This window comes from Mytilus californianus, unplaced genomic scaffold (assembly GCF_021869535.1).
Source record: "Mytilus californianus isolate M0D057914Y unplaced genomic scaffold, xbMytCali1.0.p SCAF_4, whole genome shotgun sequence".
NCBI classification, from domain to species: Eukaryota; Metazoa; Mollusca; class Bivalvia; order Mytilida; family Mytilidae; genus Mytilus; species Mytilus californianus.
The window spans coordinates 5,237,693-5,256,245 of NW_026262690.1; the positions used below are offsets into that span (position 1 = coordinate 5,237,693).

An 18,553-nucleotide genomic window follows, 5' to 3' on the forward strand; every position below is an offset into this window, starting at 1 on the left:
TTGCCCGCTAACCATTACTTTTCTTTTTATAATTTTATAACATATAGTTCTTAAAGGCCATTTTTGAAAATCTTATAAAATCCTTGTTATTTTTTCATAGTTTTTGAGAGAGAATAGGAAGCAATGATAAATGTATGAAAAGTCTAGAGAGAATCATTTCCCGCCAAATTTTCAAATGATTATATCTTAAAAACAAGGACATGGACCTGTAATTGTTTTCTGATTATTAAGTACCGTTATTTATAAACTATCAATTTATAATGGTCTTTTAAAAAGCTTGTTATTTTGAGACAGAGGAGCAAATATCCTTAACTAAGTATAATTTGTTTGTTTATTCTAGTCCTGAATATGCATCAAATATTTGCCATTGGACGTTAAGCAAGCAAAAATCAATCACAATCAGTGCCAAACTGGACATAAGTGAGTTCTGTAATAAGTTGAAAATCATTGAAAAAAGGAAAAAGTTAAAATGTATTTATTCAGTAATACATCTGAGAAGTCCTTTGGAATGATATGATATATATATATATGTATATAATATACATTATAAGCAAATATTTACAAATAAATTTGTTAATATACAAACATAACCATACATATATAATGGATGCAAATAAATACATCATCCTCTCTTCACAAATGTTGTGGATTTCACAGAATTGGTATAGTGGTCTGTCTAAGGGCTGTTTCAAAATTTTTGGGTGGGGGTATGACAGGCACTCAAATTAAATAAATATTGGTGGTTGAATTTTCCTCAGAATTTTTATTTTATGGGTGGTCAGGTCTTAAAAAAGAGCCTTCCATGTCCCAATGTGTTTAATTTTGGGACAGCCCTTAGCATTTAATATATGGAATATGTTGATGTCTCCTCAAAATAGAGCTTTTTTTTATGGAGGATTTATTCACCAGGCTTCCAATGCCAACTACTCTTGAAAAAAATTTCTTACAAAGAGATGATCTACAAAAAATGAGAGATTAAATTATTGTAACCATATTGAATCACTATTAAATTAAGATCTCACTGGATGGCACATACAAATAGACTGACATTTGCTTGAAGATAGAACAAAAATAGTTATACATTTTAGAAATTTGAATGCAGCTAAATAGAAAAAGAAATTTATCAATGAAATTGCTTTATGATTTTTAAAAAACACAAGTCATTCTAATGTGTGAAAATAACTGTATACCAGAAGAGTTATGTGAGCATGGCATTCAGTCGTTAAAATTAACTAAGTATAGTATTCCTGTAAAGCTTGGTGATGTATCAAAATCATGGTAGCAAAAATTATCTCAAAATAAAACTTTGTTGTCAGCTACCATTGTTTTATTATTTTCAAAAACAATACGTTGTCACTGATCATTGTTCTATTTATTTGAAAACGGAAATTGCAGCTCTCTCGGACACGGAAAATAACATTGCTTTTTCAAAGCCATATCAAATTGATTGTTGTCCCTCAGATTTTCTTTCAAATATAAACATATTAAAGTTTCAGTAATAAATATTTTCCCATAAAAACAATAAATCAAATGATGAATGTATTAACCTAATTTTATCTTTCAGAAATACAATCAGATGTAACCTATCTGGTATCAATATTGGTTTAATGTTAACATTTTCAGCATCCAAAGAAACAGACATTTCATACGCAAAAAAAAACATAAGAAATTAGATCTCAATCTTAATGAAAATGTACATAGTTTGTTATAAATTACAAAATGTATATATGTACACTTTATCCTGAACAATTCTGATTGTCAATCATTGATGAAACTCATTAACTTTTGGCCCCTTTGTATTTACTATTTTCAGTCAAAATATGAAGCTTTGTTGAGCTAACTTAAAGTTTAAGCATTTCTAGTCTAACATCAAAGAGAATATGACAGGTTTAATATTAACTGATTTTAAAATGCATATATCATTTTGGTTGTTTGATTTATGATATACTACTTACAAGAACTACATAAATACAGGTATAATATATCTTCAAAGTTTAGAAAATAGATAAAATAAAATTATACTAGAACTATATTCTATTACATGTCCTATAATTAACAAGAAAAACAAAGTTTTAAAAGGTCATAAACACCCTTTGTTATAATTATCACCCATATTTAACATGTTACTTCGTCTAATTTTGTCTAAACTATCATTGGATACCCAAAAGATCTAACAATTTTGGTAAGATTGCTGATCTAAATTACACAAGAATAAATTTAATTCAATGAGTTTGTAAGCATTCTATGTTGAAATTAAAATTAAACGACAGTTCTGAAAATAAACTAGTAAATGCTACAACTTAAAATTCAAGCTACTTCAATAAGTTGACCACATTAGATCTTTTTTTATGAAAGGGAACTTCAAATTAAATTTCATCCTTAGTTTAAAAAAAATAACAAGCAGGAAATGAGCAGACATTTTTATCAGCCATTCAAGTTACTGCAAGTAAAAGTATTTTGAGCATGGCCTTGGTATGCCATGCCATTTTCACATAAGAAAATAAACTTTACCATAACAAACTACACCCATTCTGTCTAATACATTCTTTCATCACTGACATATTCAAATTATAACACATTGAAAACATACACTAACAAACAAACTTTCAAACAAGAAAGAAGGGAAATAATTTGTTGTTCATCATTATATAATGTTTAAAAGTGATATTACAGAATAGTTGCTCAAGTCTATATATAGAATTGCACAATTATGTCTAAATTTGTTAAATAAATACATATACAGATTAATCAATTGGGTCACTATCAAATATTGGTCAATTATAGCCATTTAACATAATATATATAATAATACATTAACAAAGATAAATAAAGTAACATGAAATTATACAACTAAGTTGGCACTGTTATCCTTCCAATGTTCTCAAAAATGATCAAAATTAGTACAAATTAATAATTGGCTAAAACTGGGAGGAAAACAGTAACTTCCTGATTTTGTTTTTAGAAATGATTCTTATCTATATAAAAGACAGTCTACAGAGGATCACAGGAACAAATCTTTCCTCATTATCTGTATATAAATGTTCCATTTCCATGGCAACACAGTTTAATTAGAATATATATGTTTATAATTAATCCTAGTGTTGACCAAAATGATTATACCATTTTTAAGTCAATATAATATATTCATCAGAACAATGAAATGTTTCTAATTAGAAATAGGATCCATTTTTTTCAAATTTGATTAACGAACATTAATGCTTTGAATAGTAAATGAGTTCTACATAAAAATTCAACACACTGTGTTTTCTTCTGCACTAGAAGTCATTGATCCTATATAACCTGCATTCATGTGATATCAAAGAACAATTAGTTTTGTAGCTGCCTGTATTCAAATCTTTTGAATACAAACATTTTTACTTAAATAATAAAGGTTTACAAAATGTTGATAGGCTCCAACAATAAGAAATTCCTGTACAATAATGCAGTGGTTTAAGCTTTCTTTCTGTCAGATATACATTTTGACCCATTTATAATGATGTTGTACAAGGATTGACGATGTAATGAAGGAGAGCACCATCACTTCTTGCCATGTCAAGTAATGTTAGCACTTTCTATAAAATGTTTGTTTATCACAGTAGAATCAGTCTATGGACCATCATGTATGTAACCGTATTGGTAATGCTAACTGGTGTAACCTAGGCAACTACAACTGCTAGGAAGGCCTAAAATAAACAAAGTAAACATTATATAACATTTTACAATTAATCCTTACAGATTCAGGGTCAAAATTTGATAGATGTCTATACTTGACGTCAAGCTTTTAGTTGTCAAGTCTAAAATGTTTAGAGTAAATCAAATATAGACTATTACAGATCTGCCGTCAACAATAAATTCTCCAAATAACAAACAACATAAAGATTTGACATAAGACAATCACAACAAATTCTCCAAATAACAAACAATATAAAGATTTTACACAAGACAATCACTCCAAATAACAAACAACATAAAGATTTGACATAAGACAATCACTCCAAATAACAAACAACATAAAGATTTGACATAAGACAATCACTCCAAATAACAAACAACATAAAGATTTAACATAAGACAATCACTCCAAATAACAAACACCCCTTTTTTTAACATCAGTGGACACACAAAAGTTACAAAATTAATTAGCACTGGGTTGATACAGATGTTGGTGGACTACTAGTCCCTCAGAGCATCATCAGTCCATGGCTTCCACACTGTTATGATTTATAGCATATATTTCTTTTTAAAATTTTCTGTTGATAAAATAAGAAATTATTAAAAAAACTTAAGGTTCCAACTCCCTCAGACAAAATTGAACTTAGATGATTTTGGCTGTTCTGTTTAGGTTCCTTTAGGTCTCATAACTCATATATATATATATATATATACATTTAAATGCAGCTACATACAAAGTTTAATGGTTGTAATGGGTCTCAGAACTCTGAGGGTACTCTAATGATTCTCAACCCAATGTCATCACAGGTTGTTTCTGGAACAGACCAGAGTTGTGTATAGTTATTTACATTGTCAAAACTCTGCTTATTTTTTTTTTTAATATTTTCTTTCAATAGCTGAGGTCAATAAACTGAGTGCATCATATCTTGTTGACTAGATAATTATATAAGCCTATCTAATAATCAAAACTCAGAGACAAGATATACATATTTGACTTATTCAAAGCTTTTATTCTGGATCAACTGAAAATGTCAACATACCATTACACAATGATAATATCAGCCGTTATATGAAAGCCTGTTAATCTTACCTTTTAATCTTATCTACAGCTCGTCTAACATCAACTCCTCCCTGTGATACTGAGGCTAAACGACTTACAACACTCGTTAAAAATTCGTCAACAATACCAGGACATGATCTCTCAACCAATTCAAAAGCATTTTTGAGTTCATCTACCGTTTCGGTTCTTTGAACAGGTCTACCGTTGCGTCGATAATCTTCATAGTATTCTGATTTTAGCTGCAATGACATCATAAAGATTACATTTAAAATGACAAGACATCACCAAAATAAAATTTTGATCTTCATAAGACCATTTAATGTGTTCAGAAAAAATCTGGAAGAAACACTGGTGTATGCAATGATATTACAGAAGATTATTAATTACAACGTTAGTATTAATGTTTTCTCTAAGTGCCGCCTACTTTCTATCAAGTGGGTTAAGAAAAACAAATCCTAGCAAGATGGTCACAGAACATGGTAGCACTACCAGCTCAGTGCTGCGTGGTTGCAGAGGAATGTGGAGTAATTAGAAAAGGTGTGAGATATCTAAATATCAAGCTTTATTTAATTGCATTTAGAGATTAACTCACTTATCCTACTTATTTGCCAAACATATGTATTTTCTGTTTATATAAATATGAAATGCATATCAAAAATAGTTGACCAAGTACAACAACTTATTTGGTACACAGTTTTATATATATAAGCTGTACTGTGTGTATGTATTGCCTGTTCCATACTACTTTTATTTCTTTTGTTAACATCCTCTTCTGATAAGTTTCAATTCAAAGACTAGAATAATTTTTTTTTTTTTTTTTGGTCATTTGTATTTCTAATATAATGTCATATACAATTCAGTGTATTTTACCTTTTTAAGCCTAATTTGTGTCTTTAAATGCTATTGTTGAATGCTAATTCATTGTTTTAAGTATAACTTCTAACAAGATTGCACATGCTAAAATGTCTCCCCTCCTTTACTTATCATGATTGAATGTATGATGAAAGTCTGTAATATGAAGGTTTGACTACAAGTATCACATAAACTTAACACTATCAATGATCCATGTAAATGAGGTCAAATTCAGATGAACATGTTCACCTTACTTTCATACCATACAACACATAAAGTAAGCCTATTGCTATAAGAATCTTAGAAACAGATCTAATAAAGAAAACTGAACACTGAAGAATGGACCATAAAAATGAGGTCAAGGTCAGAGGAACTCTGTCAGACAGACATGTACACTTTGTAATCATTCCATACACCAAATATAGTTGACCTACTGCTTATAGCATCTGATATACTAATAAAACTATGAAAAATTACACTGACCAATGAATCATGAAATTGAGGTCAAGGTCAGATGGACCCTGTCAGAAAGACATGGACACTTTACAATCATTCCATACACCAAATAAAGTGGACTTATTGCATAAATGGTCTGAGAAATAGACCAAACCACAAAATATACTTTGTCCAATGAACCATGAAAAAAGGTCAAGGTCATATGAAACCTACCAGTTAGATATGCACACCTTACAATCATTCCATACAGCAAACATAGCTGACCTATTACTTATAGTATCTGAGATAGAAACTTGAGGACACAAACTAAACCTTGATCACTGATCCATTAAACTGAAGTTGAGGTCAGGTGGACCAGTCTGACAGACATGTAGACCTTGCAAAGACACAAAGACACAAATACACAACATATAGCTATCCTATTACTCATAATAAGCGAGAAAATCACATGACAAAACTACTATAAATAGATATAAGAAGATGTGGTATGAGTGCCAATGAGACAATTCTCCATCCAAGTCAAAATTTATAAAAGTAAACCATTATAGGTCAAAGTACGGTCTTCCACACGGAGCCTTGGCTCACACCGAACCGTAAGCTATAAACTTGTTTCAAGCAGTCCCTGAACCATGAAAATGAGGTCAAAAACAATGGACATATGACATGACTATAATTGCTTACATCCACTTCATTTGAACTCTGGTGGATAGTTGTATCATTGGTAATCATACCACATCTCCTTATTCGTAACAAAGTATCTGCATACTTCTAAAATATTAGGCTTTTTACAAATATTTAATGCTGTCTGCCGATTGTAATTTCTATGGTGCATTCTGCAACTGCAAGCAAGACAAAAATGATCGAATGTACTATTTTACAGGAGTAGGAATAGCATGTCTGCTAAAAAAAATTCTACCAGTCAAGGATATAACTCTATAGGGTTATTACAGAATAATAACATACATTTGTTATTGTGGACTAAAAAATCAAAGAACTGTAATAACATATGTATGTTACATGTTTCAAAGGGACAATATACATCACTAGTTTAGTTAAAATGATTACAAGTTCTATTGATATTACTATTGCCTTTATGTATACTTAACTATAGAAAGATATAACAGTTCATAGTTTGCCAATTTTGCATAGTACACCTATATGTTATTACAGAAAAAATATGCCTGTAATAACTAAAGGGTGTTATCACAGCTTCTCTATATCACTCCAAAGCATTTTCTCAGACATACATCATGCTTAATTACAATGTATTTTAATTTATTGTAAGAAATAATGACCAGAGCATGTAATGAGGTTCTGGGCAAGCTTCCCAGTAATTCCCAAGTGTCTAATATAATAGGTTAAATTCCTTTAATAACTAAGCTATGTTATTACAGCTAATTTTATCCCTTAAAAGCCTCGTCCTATTTGATTTACCATGGTTAATAAAAAATGTATTAATTTAATTAAAAAATTAATTATCAAGGCTATGCATTTAGTTTCTGCTCAAAGTCTCAAGAGTTCCCTAGAGCCCAATATAAATTAAAATATTTTTGATTTATTTTACAAATAACTAACATATGTTATTGCAGATTTTGAAAATTTAAGGAATAAAGAGTAGACAACTCATGAAAGTATCTGTAATAACACACGCAAGTTATTTTCTGTAATAACCCTATAGAGTTATATCTCTGACTGTCTACCCAAGCTATGTTTACAGCATTAAAAATAATTTCATCCTGTTGTGTACACTTGAAACAAGTGTACATATTTGATGCCTCAAATATAAATAAAATGGTATTTAGTGGTTTTCTGCTGAATGCTTCGTCCAATTCAGACTTTTTTTGCATTGTGCAATAGATTGTTTACTATCAGTCACTATGTCTTGGTTCATCTTCAGTGGTCAACCTAAATGTTTTTTAGCAAGTAATGTCAATGTAAATGACACAATTTTATGACACAATTTTCATATACAAACTTTAAACCTTTCATAATTTGGAGAAAAAAAAATCTACCCATCTACCCATAGCAGACAGGGTAGTTTTTGTTCAGTGTTTTGGCCAAAAATGCAGTTGTGATAAAAACCTGATATAGCCATAAAACAGTATGTAGTCTATAAAAGATTAAGGAGTTTATCAAAAGACATCACTTACTGTAGAAAGTAAAGGTACTACTGTGTTAGAAAGACTGGAAGACTGGCGCGGTAATTCTATCATAGACGTTGGTCGGCCTGGACTTGGGGGCTGGGGAGCTGGCTGTCGACTTTGCTACAATATACAAAAACAAATTATTTTTTTTCTTTTCTCGACTTCCATTTTAATCATTGAATTCTCCTGAAGCTCAAACAATTGTCCAAACTGACAGAACATGCTGCTGAAAGAATGTTATAATACATTTTTAAGATATACATGTACAACATCAAATACAACATAATCATTTCATTATCATTACTACTATCAAATATTATACTTTGGAAAGCTTCTCTATTAAAAAGACCTCATTACTATTATCAAATATTATACTTAGGAAAGCTTATCTATCTAAAAGAGCTCATTACCATTATAAAATAACACAAACAATCACCTGAAATAAATAAATTAGCAGCATAGCTATGTTTATTGTAGCTGTTTTTTTTTAGAAAAGTTTGCCTGTGAGAGAGTCGTTTTTAATAGTAAAAACAATATAACATATAACGTGACAACTTCAACAAGCTTTGAAGGGACTGGAGAATAGAGAAAGATATAAAACAGTTACAAAATAATCTACAATATCATATGCAAGTATCATGCTAATATTCATGCACAGGTCCCATTATTAAGGTAATAATCTACACAAAATACTAAATCTAAAGGTATAACATGTATGTTTTTATGTATTTTCTGCAGTACTATATGAATCCCATAATTTTCACAATCATATTATTGGTACATAAAATTGCACATAAGAAAAATTAAGAGTCCTTATTTCTAGTTCTTTTGAATAACTTTCAGATGCTTAACACCATGTCCTTCTCAATTATATTTCTACACAAGTTTTATTTTATTTTAGCTACACACATTTTGGTATTTCTACTCAGATTAATTTAGATTGAAACACCGAAAAATAATTTTCCTTCATAAATCATAGCCTAACCTGCAAAGTTTTACATTTCCTCCTTATATATAATTAGAAAACATTAATAGAGACAACAACATAAACAAGTAATGATTGTTAAATAAAACATGAATTTGCTTCAATAATTACACATTTTAGGTTCATGTAGAAGACATCATGTGCTCTTCCTAAACAGTGAACAACAACTGGTATAAAGTGAGAAATACTGTTTTAATAACATATAAACATGCTTACAATAAAAAATCCATCCTCATTTGGCACATATACCAATAAATGAAGAATATGTCCATGGGACACAGATGCAACCGCTTGTAAAAATACGGCAAATTCTGCAATTTTTAATTAACAAAGGGACATAACTCAATAGCGACGAAAGTGATGTCACCCAAATTCAAATTTGATCTGTGTATGGTGGTGATAAGCATTGTGTTAAAGTTTTATAACATTTGGGTGAAGCAAACTAAAGTTAGAGTGGGGAAACTGCAAAAATGTCAATTTCTCCATTTATAAAGGGACGAGAATAGTGAAAGTGACGCCACCCAAATTCAAACTTGATCTGTGTTTGTTGTATATTTGATTGAGGCAATCTAAAGTTAGAGTGTGGAAACAGCAAATTTAGCAATTTTTTCATTTATATTTAGTGACATAACTCGAGAAGGGTGAAAGTGTCACCACCTAAATTCAAACTTGATCCGAATTTGGTGGTAATAAGCATTGTTTGAGTTTCATAACATATAGTTAAAGGGAAACCAAATTTGGGACATATGGACAGACAGACAAGGGTAAAACTTAATGCCCCATCCACCGTGTCGGGAGCTTAAAAAAAACTAAACTTTTTCTGATCAGGACAAAAATAGACAGGTTGTTTTTATTATGCCTAATGAGCATTGTAGAACAATTGGAGAACATAAATTAATGAATCAAAATATACTGAGAATATTTCATCTTTGTCAAAAATTTTCTAAATAAAATGCTTAAGAAATACATAGTAATAAAAAAAAAACGATGTCGTGGACTATGTCAATCAGGAACACAAGTAGAGGCTATCAAAAGATGGATTGGCAAATACAAATTTTTAAAAGGAGTCTCGGTGATAGATCCCGTCTATCATTGTAAAATTAGTTTAGTTCCTGTCAAAGTATTTTAGATGTTTATAAAGCAGATCCCGTCTATCATTGTAAAATTAGTTTAGTTCCTGTCAAAGTATTTTAGATGTTTGTAAAGCAGATCACGACTGTCATTGTAAATTAGTTTGTTTCTATCACGGCAATTTAAATATTTACCGTATACAACAGATCATTTAACCAACTGTAAGTCCAGACAACTATCAAAATAAAATTTGATCCCCCTCCTAATCGCTGTATTCACTGTTGTATTCACAGACTAAACATGCAAACAATTCATAATTATTACATATACCATAAAATACAAACCCTGACTTTAGTGAGAAGCTTTAATGTACTAGACTGACATGCACCCTTGATTAGATGAACTTTTTTGGGCTTAATTTGATGCAAGAACTGCACAAAATTTCAAGCTGCAGAACTCCAAGAAAAGGTAAATTTACATTTGAATTTGCAATGCAACACCCACAATTGGATGATACTAGCAAAGTTTTTATGAGATGTTTTCAGGAGTCAAAACATCAAAACCTTAACAGATCTCTAAAACTTGGAAAACTTTCATTTCTAATTCATCTAGCCAAGGTGTTAGTTAATATAAATATATTATATATGAAATACATTCTTTTAGAAATGTGTAAGAGAATAGAACAGATTGTTATATCAAGAGGCGAAACAAAGGAAGGACTCACATGTCTAAATTGTATAATATCAGGGCCCCTGTTGACCCCATATGGTTTTGGCGGTATATTTGCAGGTATATCATACTGAGATTTAGGACGTGATGATGGCTAAATAAAGATAGAAACGTGACATAACTATAAAGTATATACAGACGTGACATATATCTATTTTATCTTGTGTCTGTTATAATAAATTACTAAGGACCTATGTATACAAAATCTAGTTTTCCACCCAAAATCAAGACTATGAATATTTTGGAAACATTCTTTTGAAGTAAATATTTTTCTAAATGAATCTATTAAATAGATATTTTCAAAGAATTTCATAAAATGTATGCTAAATTAACTTTGAAATCGATTCATGATAAATTCTATTTATATTTACTACAGTTTATAGTTGTATTGTACAACATGGTTTCTTTTTTTCTTCAAACTTGACCCCTTTACACATTTCAAATTATTAGTAAACCACTAACTCAAAAAACTTCACACAGTTAATATAATCACTATTTTCAATAAATTCACATAATTAAACCAAATCTGTTAATAAATCATTATTTTTACGAAATTTCACACAATTAATAGTTAAATCCACTTCAACACATTAGGGTTAATACCTAACCTTTCACACAATCGAATATTGGATGTAAGACAACGCATTAGACTTACTCGATTGACATGATTGGATGGGTTTGCAGGATACGCAGGGTAATATGAAGATGAAGGTTGTGCATCGTCAGAGTGACTACGTTGGTGAATGGGTGCGCCCTGTAAATACCAAGCAGACACATAATATTCTACTGTCAAGCAACACAACAGCAAGCAACTAAAGAGAAAAATCATCATTACACATAGACATATATCATGTATATACTATGATTTAGAAATAATCAACACACATATACATATATACTTTTATTTAGAAATAATCATTACACATAAACATATATACTTTGATTTAGAAATAATCAACATACACATACATATATACTTTGATTTAGAACAGAAAACACCTAAACAGAAACCGTTCAAGTTCCCTACAAAAATAAAGCACTTCGTTCCCTGAGGTATAATAAAATAAATCAACTGACTGTTAAAGAATATATAGGTATATTTATCTTACAAATAAAATATGTCACATTACATTGACAAACTCAATGAATGTCAAAAGATTTATTGACTAAAAATAAGCAAAATGCATTACTAGTAATGAGGCAAATATGCAGCTGGAAATGACTTGAGGAAGTCTTAATAGTCTACATACAATAATTTCTTAAGAAAACTAATATATAACAACAATGAGTATTTGGTATTAAGTAGTAATACCACTTTTATTAAAGGGACAAAATAAAATAAAATGCTTTTTTTTAAGTAAGTAAACTCCCAAGTATATTTGATGATGTAGTTTCCCAAAACAATAACTGAGACTTAATGCATCATTTGGATAAACGAAAGTATTGACAATATGACCCTAATTATTTACTTTATTAGAAACCAATTTTCAGGAATTCGAAGAAAAACTGTAATTTTGTGGATACTTGATTTCATGGTTTTGAAAAATTCTCCATACAAGTCTATAAAAACTCTTTTGTTAAACATTGAAATAGTTTTTCGCCAATTCCCAAGAAATCTATCAAAATTATTACACTAAGAATGATACTAAACCCACAGTATATATATAATATCATCACCTAAACAATAACAGATATTTTAAAGACATGAATCTTTATACACACAAAGTATTTAATAATTTCCTACGAGATTTCTATATACCGTTACAAGTGTAAAGCATATTTCTGTTTACAAACCTGTTTAGATTCACTTGCATAGCATCAGTATTTTTTTTTTTAAATCTATGATATAGGTTTCAATGTTCTATTTTTGTGTATATAATTTATGTGTTTTTTTTTTAATTAGAATTCATTTAAACTGGTTCTGACCAGTTTTATAAATTTTGATGTACCACAAGTTAATTAAAAGTGTCTGTCTTAATTTGGCAATATCAATTTAATACATTGACTCAACAAGTGCCTAACACACAAAACAAAACATAAAATATAAACCAATTGACGTGCCTTACAAGACAATGACAAAATTGTTGGTTACAGCGATACAGATGTACCTTTGACAGTATTGCACAAAAGTTAAATATCATTTATAGATAATGACATAAAAACAATTAATTCCATGGAAAAAAAATACCAAAAAATCTTCGCCAATTTCTGATGATTTAAGTTCCATAACTTATACATATTTGAAAGAAAAAATCCAAAACCATCAAATTCAAGTGGGTTTCATTTCTTTAATGTAAATGTGTTATCAATGTAAAGAAACTTTAGTTATTGTAAAAGTAGAAACATTTTTTTACCTATCAGAGGATTTTAGCCCAACTACATTTGAAAAACATGAGCATATTTCACAAATTCATATCCAACCTTCTATTCGTATAGGCAAGGCAAAATCTCTGTTTAGTAATGATAAATCCCTCAAATGAATTGAAATCAAGATTTGTCCCTTTTTTTTATCATGCTGAAAATACAACTATCAAAATGAATGGTGTCATACGTTTAGTAAGAACTTAAGATTCAGAATATGAAAGAGAGGTTAAAGTGAAGCTATAGTTGATATAACGATGCAAAATTTTAGTACTATATATAGAAACACCACCAAAGCCTTGAAAGAATTGACTTACATCTTTACGGTCATTTAAAACTGGAGCTGATTCTGTGCGTCCAATTAATGGTCCTTGTGGACCTATATGTCCAACTATTGGTCCATGAGTAGGACCTCTCTGTCAGAGACATTTACAAAATGTCAATAACTTTATACACATGTAAATTGTTTCTCTTACAAATGATTTTACCAAAAAAATTTCAAAATCACAGCAATTATTAATTTAACTTTCTCTTTTCTACTTTTAACAGAACATTAACAAGGTAATTTTCTCCTTAATTTAACATTATTCTCCCTATCTCATTTTGGCATCATGTTGCCCTTATCCTATAAATTTTAACACTCAGGAATAATATCTCCAAGGTTTTATTATCAAATCTTGTCAACCCGTAGATTTCCTGTCTGCCTAGATTCTTTTTCAAATAAATGAGGGAAAAAACTACCTACACCATTAATTCTACTCTAACATATCAAGCAAAGTGATAAGAGATTTAGAAATTTTTACCAAATTTCCCAGAAGCAGAGATATTCAAGGTGTCTTTTACTACTTTTAACTAAACATATTACAAATAAAACTGGTTAATAAAACAATGTCATTAATCTTCCCCATCATCAACAGGGTTAAAGCTCAAAAGGTTAACATGTGAAGATTATAGGTAAACTTACAGCTGGGTGATTATATGGTTGACTATCCGGTATTCTCTCTTGTTTTCTAGGACCAATATTGTAATTCTGTAACACAAAGAATCATGCAGTCTCGAATCACATGCAATGTACAGATTAAGGGGAGGGTGGTCAAAATATTTGGTATCTGCTTTTATTATCAATACAAGATGTAATATGTTTGCACTTTTTGTTTTTATGACGCAAGTTTTTTCCTTTTCTTTTTTGGGACAGGTAGCATATATTATTCAGGATATAAAATACTTTGATGTATGGTTATTTAACAATTTGATAGTGAATATCTATGACCAGGAAAGGAATGGTTTATTTACAAGAATATCCAATGAATGTGCAAATTTGGGGGATAACATATGTCCCTATATTGGCCATAAAAGAAATAAATAAAACAGTTATAAAGATTATCAATATTACAACAATTACTGAAATAAATACTAGAATTTAGCAAACAAGCATATTATATACAGAAAACTATTCCTGAAAAGGCAATTATTCATTTAAAAAACATTAAGCAAGTATATGTTGAGCTACTGAATCACTCACTGGTCATTAGAGATGAGCAATACTATATAAATTTATAGTTTTACTAGTAATCACGGAATTCAGAAGAAACTGTCTGGTTTTTAAATTATTTTTTTACATGTGTTTACTTGATCAGTTTACTAAAACTGAATGGCAGTCTAATGACAGGCATATCAATCTAATTTGGTTTTTATACTTTTCATACTATATAAAACTAAAACTTATATACAAAATTATTCTTCTGATGACTTCCGCTGAAAAAAATCCTCAACATGTTAATCTAACCTGCTACCCTATGACTAAGCTATCAGCACTGAGTTACACAAAAACTAACATTCATTGGTTTGTTAGAGAATCCAGTGTGATTTAATGTATGAGAATCATTAGCTTAGAATAAAAGTAATTCATGCAAATCTTCCAAAGTTTTAAAGTAAAATAAAATGCTCCGCAGGGCGCAGCTTGATACGACCGCAGAGGTCGAACCCTGAACAGTTGGGGCAAGTATGGACACAACATTCAAGCTTGATACAGCTCTGAATTTGGATTGTGATTAAATATTTGACACAGCATAGGTTTCTGACACAGAATGAATGTGGTCTAAGAACTTAAAAATTTTAAATTGGACATTCACCTATTATGGTCCAATATCCAAAATCTAAATACATGGTTAGATTCAGCATATCAAAGAACCCCAAGAATTCAATTTTTGATGAAATCAAACAAAGTTTTATTTTAGACCCTTTTGACCTCAATGTGGACAAAGTTGATAACGGGGCCCAAAAATCAAAAATCTAAATACATGGTTAGATTCAGCATATCAAAGAACCCCATATATTCAATTTTTGTTGAAATCAAACAAAGTTTATTTTGGACCCCGATTTGGACCAACTTGAAAACTGGGCCCATAATCAAAAATCTAAATACATGTTTAGATTCAGCATATCAAAGAACCCTAAAAATTCAATTTTTGTTAAAATCAAACTAAGTTTAATTTTGGACCCTTTGGACCTTAATGTAGACCAATTTGAAAACGGAACCAAAAATTAAGAATCTAAATACACGATTAGATTCGGCATATCAAAGAACCCCAATAATTCAATTTTTGATGAAATCAAACAAAGTTAAATTTTGGACCCTTTGGACCTCAATGTGGACCAATTTAAAAACGGGGCCCAAAATCCAAAAACTTAATACACGGTAAGATTCAGCATATTAAAGAACCCCAAGAATTCAAGAATAAAACCCCATTGAAATTGATCAAGAAATAAGCAATTTATACGATTATCTTCTTTTGCACAATACTGTGCAATTGAATATTTCTTGCTATTGCGCAATACTGTACAATTGACAATTTCTTGCTATTGCACAATATTGTGCTATTGGATATTTCTTGCTATTGCGCAATACTGTGCAATTGAAGATTTCTTGCTATTGTGCAATACTGTGCAATTGAAGATTTCTTGCTATTGTGCAATACTGTGGAATTGAAAATTTCTTGCTATTGCACAATACTTATTATATAATAATTTACACATCCTGTTTGGTGTGTATCTCCTACCATATCATTATTATTTGCTTTTAAATATAAATTAGAAATAACCAACTTAAAATGGAAAATTTTAAAAGAAAAAAAGAAAATCCCCCCCCCCCCAAATTTTTTTAACCCCCTTATGATTCATCACCCCCAAACTCAATCCCAGCCTTCCCTTTGTGGTATGGTACCTTGCAGTACAATTTCAGAGAGATCCATACACTTGAACACAAGTTATTGTCTGGAAACTAGAAAAATGCTTATTTTTGGCCCCTTTTTGGCCCCCAATTCCTAAACGTTTAGGGCAATTACCCCCAAACTCAATTCCAGCTTTCCCTTTGTGATATGGAACCTTGTAGTACAATTTCAGAAATATCCAAACACTTACACACAAGTTATTGTCATGAAACTAGAAAAATGCTTGTTTTTTGCCCCTTTTTTGGCCCCTAATTCCTAAAATTTTGAGGCAATTACCCCCATAATCAATTACAGCCTTCCCTTCGTGATATGGAACCTTGTGGTACAATGTCAGAGAGATCCATACACTTACACACAAGTTATTGTCTGGAAGTTACAAAAATGCTTATTTTTGGCCCCTTTTTGGCCCCTAATTCCTTAACTGTTGGTACAATAACCCCCAAAATCAATCCCAACCTTCCTTTCGTGGTATTGAACCTTATGGTAAAATTTCATGGAGATCCATTCACTTAAACTAAAGTTAGAGTGCGAAAACCAATGTGTCTTCGGACGACGACGACGACGCCAACGTTATACCAATATACGACCAAAAAATTTTCAATTTTTGCGGTCATATAAAAATGTGAGAAAAAAATAATTAGTTAAGAATTTTAATGAAAATGAAAAAAAAAAAAGCTTTCAAATTTTTATGTAAAACAGTTGCTGAACATATGACAGGAATAGTTATAAAAACACATGATATTCCCTCAAAATTTAGTGAAATAAATCAAATACAGTGAAAACCAACACAAGGAATATTATTGATGAGAAGTATATCTAGCTCAAACTATCAAGTTAAACTAGGGGTAATCTTATCCTACACTATATGCTAATTGACAATGTTAATATTTCTGTTACTGTAATTGAGAATACATAAGAAGCTTTGAAATATTCAATAAATAAATGGGCAATGTGTCCATGGGACACAGATGATGCCCCCTCTCGCATAAATTGTTATAAAGGGACAGACATAACTCAAGAACGATAAAAGTGACGCTATCCAAATTCGAACTTGATCTGAGTTTTGTGGTAATAAGCATTGTGTACAAGTTTCATGACATTTGGTTGAGGAAAACTAAAGTTAGAGAATGGAAACCAATTTCAGGACGTAAGGACATATGGAAGGACATACAGACAGACAAGGGTAAAACTTAATACCCCCTCTGTTCTGGCGGGGGAATAAAATGAAACTTCAGGTATCTATATCTAAACATATTACTTTCTCAATACTGTCAGCCAACTTCTCTGTATGAGCAGATTATTTTTTTACCCAGTGGGGACAGAAGAAGCTTATGATGAGTAGGGTGTATTTATTGAGTCCAACAATCCCTCAGAAATTTTTGAAATGTTGATGATTTAGAAAAACAACACTTTCCATTAAAACACATGAAACAGTGAACATAACATGCATACCATTTTATGACTGAAAAACTTTCTGCCAAATCAAATCAAAGTTATTCCTAAAAGTTTTTAAACTGTGAGGTGAAAGTAACAATATGTTTTTTCTTTTTATGTCTACGAGATTAACCAAACCATCAGGACATACCAGACTTAGGCTTTAGAAACTAAATACTGTTACATTAAAGCTATGAATTTTGATATCTCAACTACAGTACACTAAATGGAAAGTAAGCTGTAAGTAAATATCTGACTATCACACCACACTAAACTGCACACCACAGGACTTACATTAGTGTCCTCATGCATGGGATTGTTGGGGGGAGCCGGAGGGGCAGGGCGTTTCTGTTGATTCTGTAAAATTCAATATAATTTTGCTGCAGCTTACAAATTAAATCCACTTTTCTAAACAAGAATGACTTATCATTGTTATTGCTGATCAAAGTATTGGTTATACAGCATAAGTCAAAATAGACTTTTATTTGTAACCTGAATTTTTTTTTTATAAATATTGTAATCGTTTTAAGTTAAATTATTACTGCTGTTTTTCCTGCTA

The 18,553-nt window shown here is 30.5% G+C and overlaps 1 protein-coding gene across 9 annotated transcripts in view; it reads right to left on the reverse strand.

Annotated features, from left to right (window-relative positions):
• Positions 1–459: 459 nt before the first annotated feature.
• The window catches only part of LOC127739391 (serine/threonine-protein kinase 26-like), a 43,602-nt gene continuing 25,508 nt past the window's right edge, over positions 460–18,553 (reverse strand). The window contains exons 8-15 of one of the 9 annotated variants that reach the window (XM_052251118.1): positions 18,289–18,351; positions 14,295–14,360; positions 13,648–13,746; positions 11,625–11,723; positions 10,965–11,063; positions 8,191–8,304; positions 4,763–4,971; positions 460–3,683 (exon numbers count right to left, since the gene is read on the reverse strand). In XM_052251118.1, coding sequence (XP_052107078.1) covers positions 3,674–3,683; positions 4,763–4,971; positions 8,191–8,304; positions 10,965–11,063; positions 11,625–11,723; positions 13,648–13,746; positions 14,295–14,360; positions 18,289–18,351 — 759 coding nt within the window. In that variant the 3' untranslated portion in view covers positions 460–3,673. The remainder of the gene's footprint in view (positions 3,684–4,762; positions 4,972–8,190; positions 8,305–10,964; positions 11,064–11,624; positions 11,724–13,647; positions 13,747–14,294; positions 14,361–18,288; positions 18,352–18,553) is intronic. The other 8 variants (XM_052251120.1, XM_052251122.1, XM_052251121.1 and 5 more) reach the window with 8 other exon arrangements.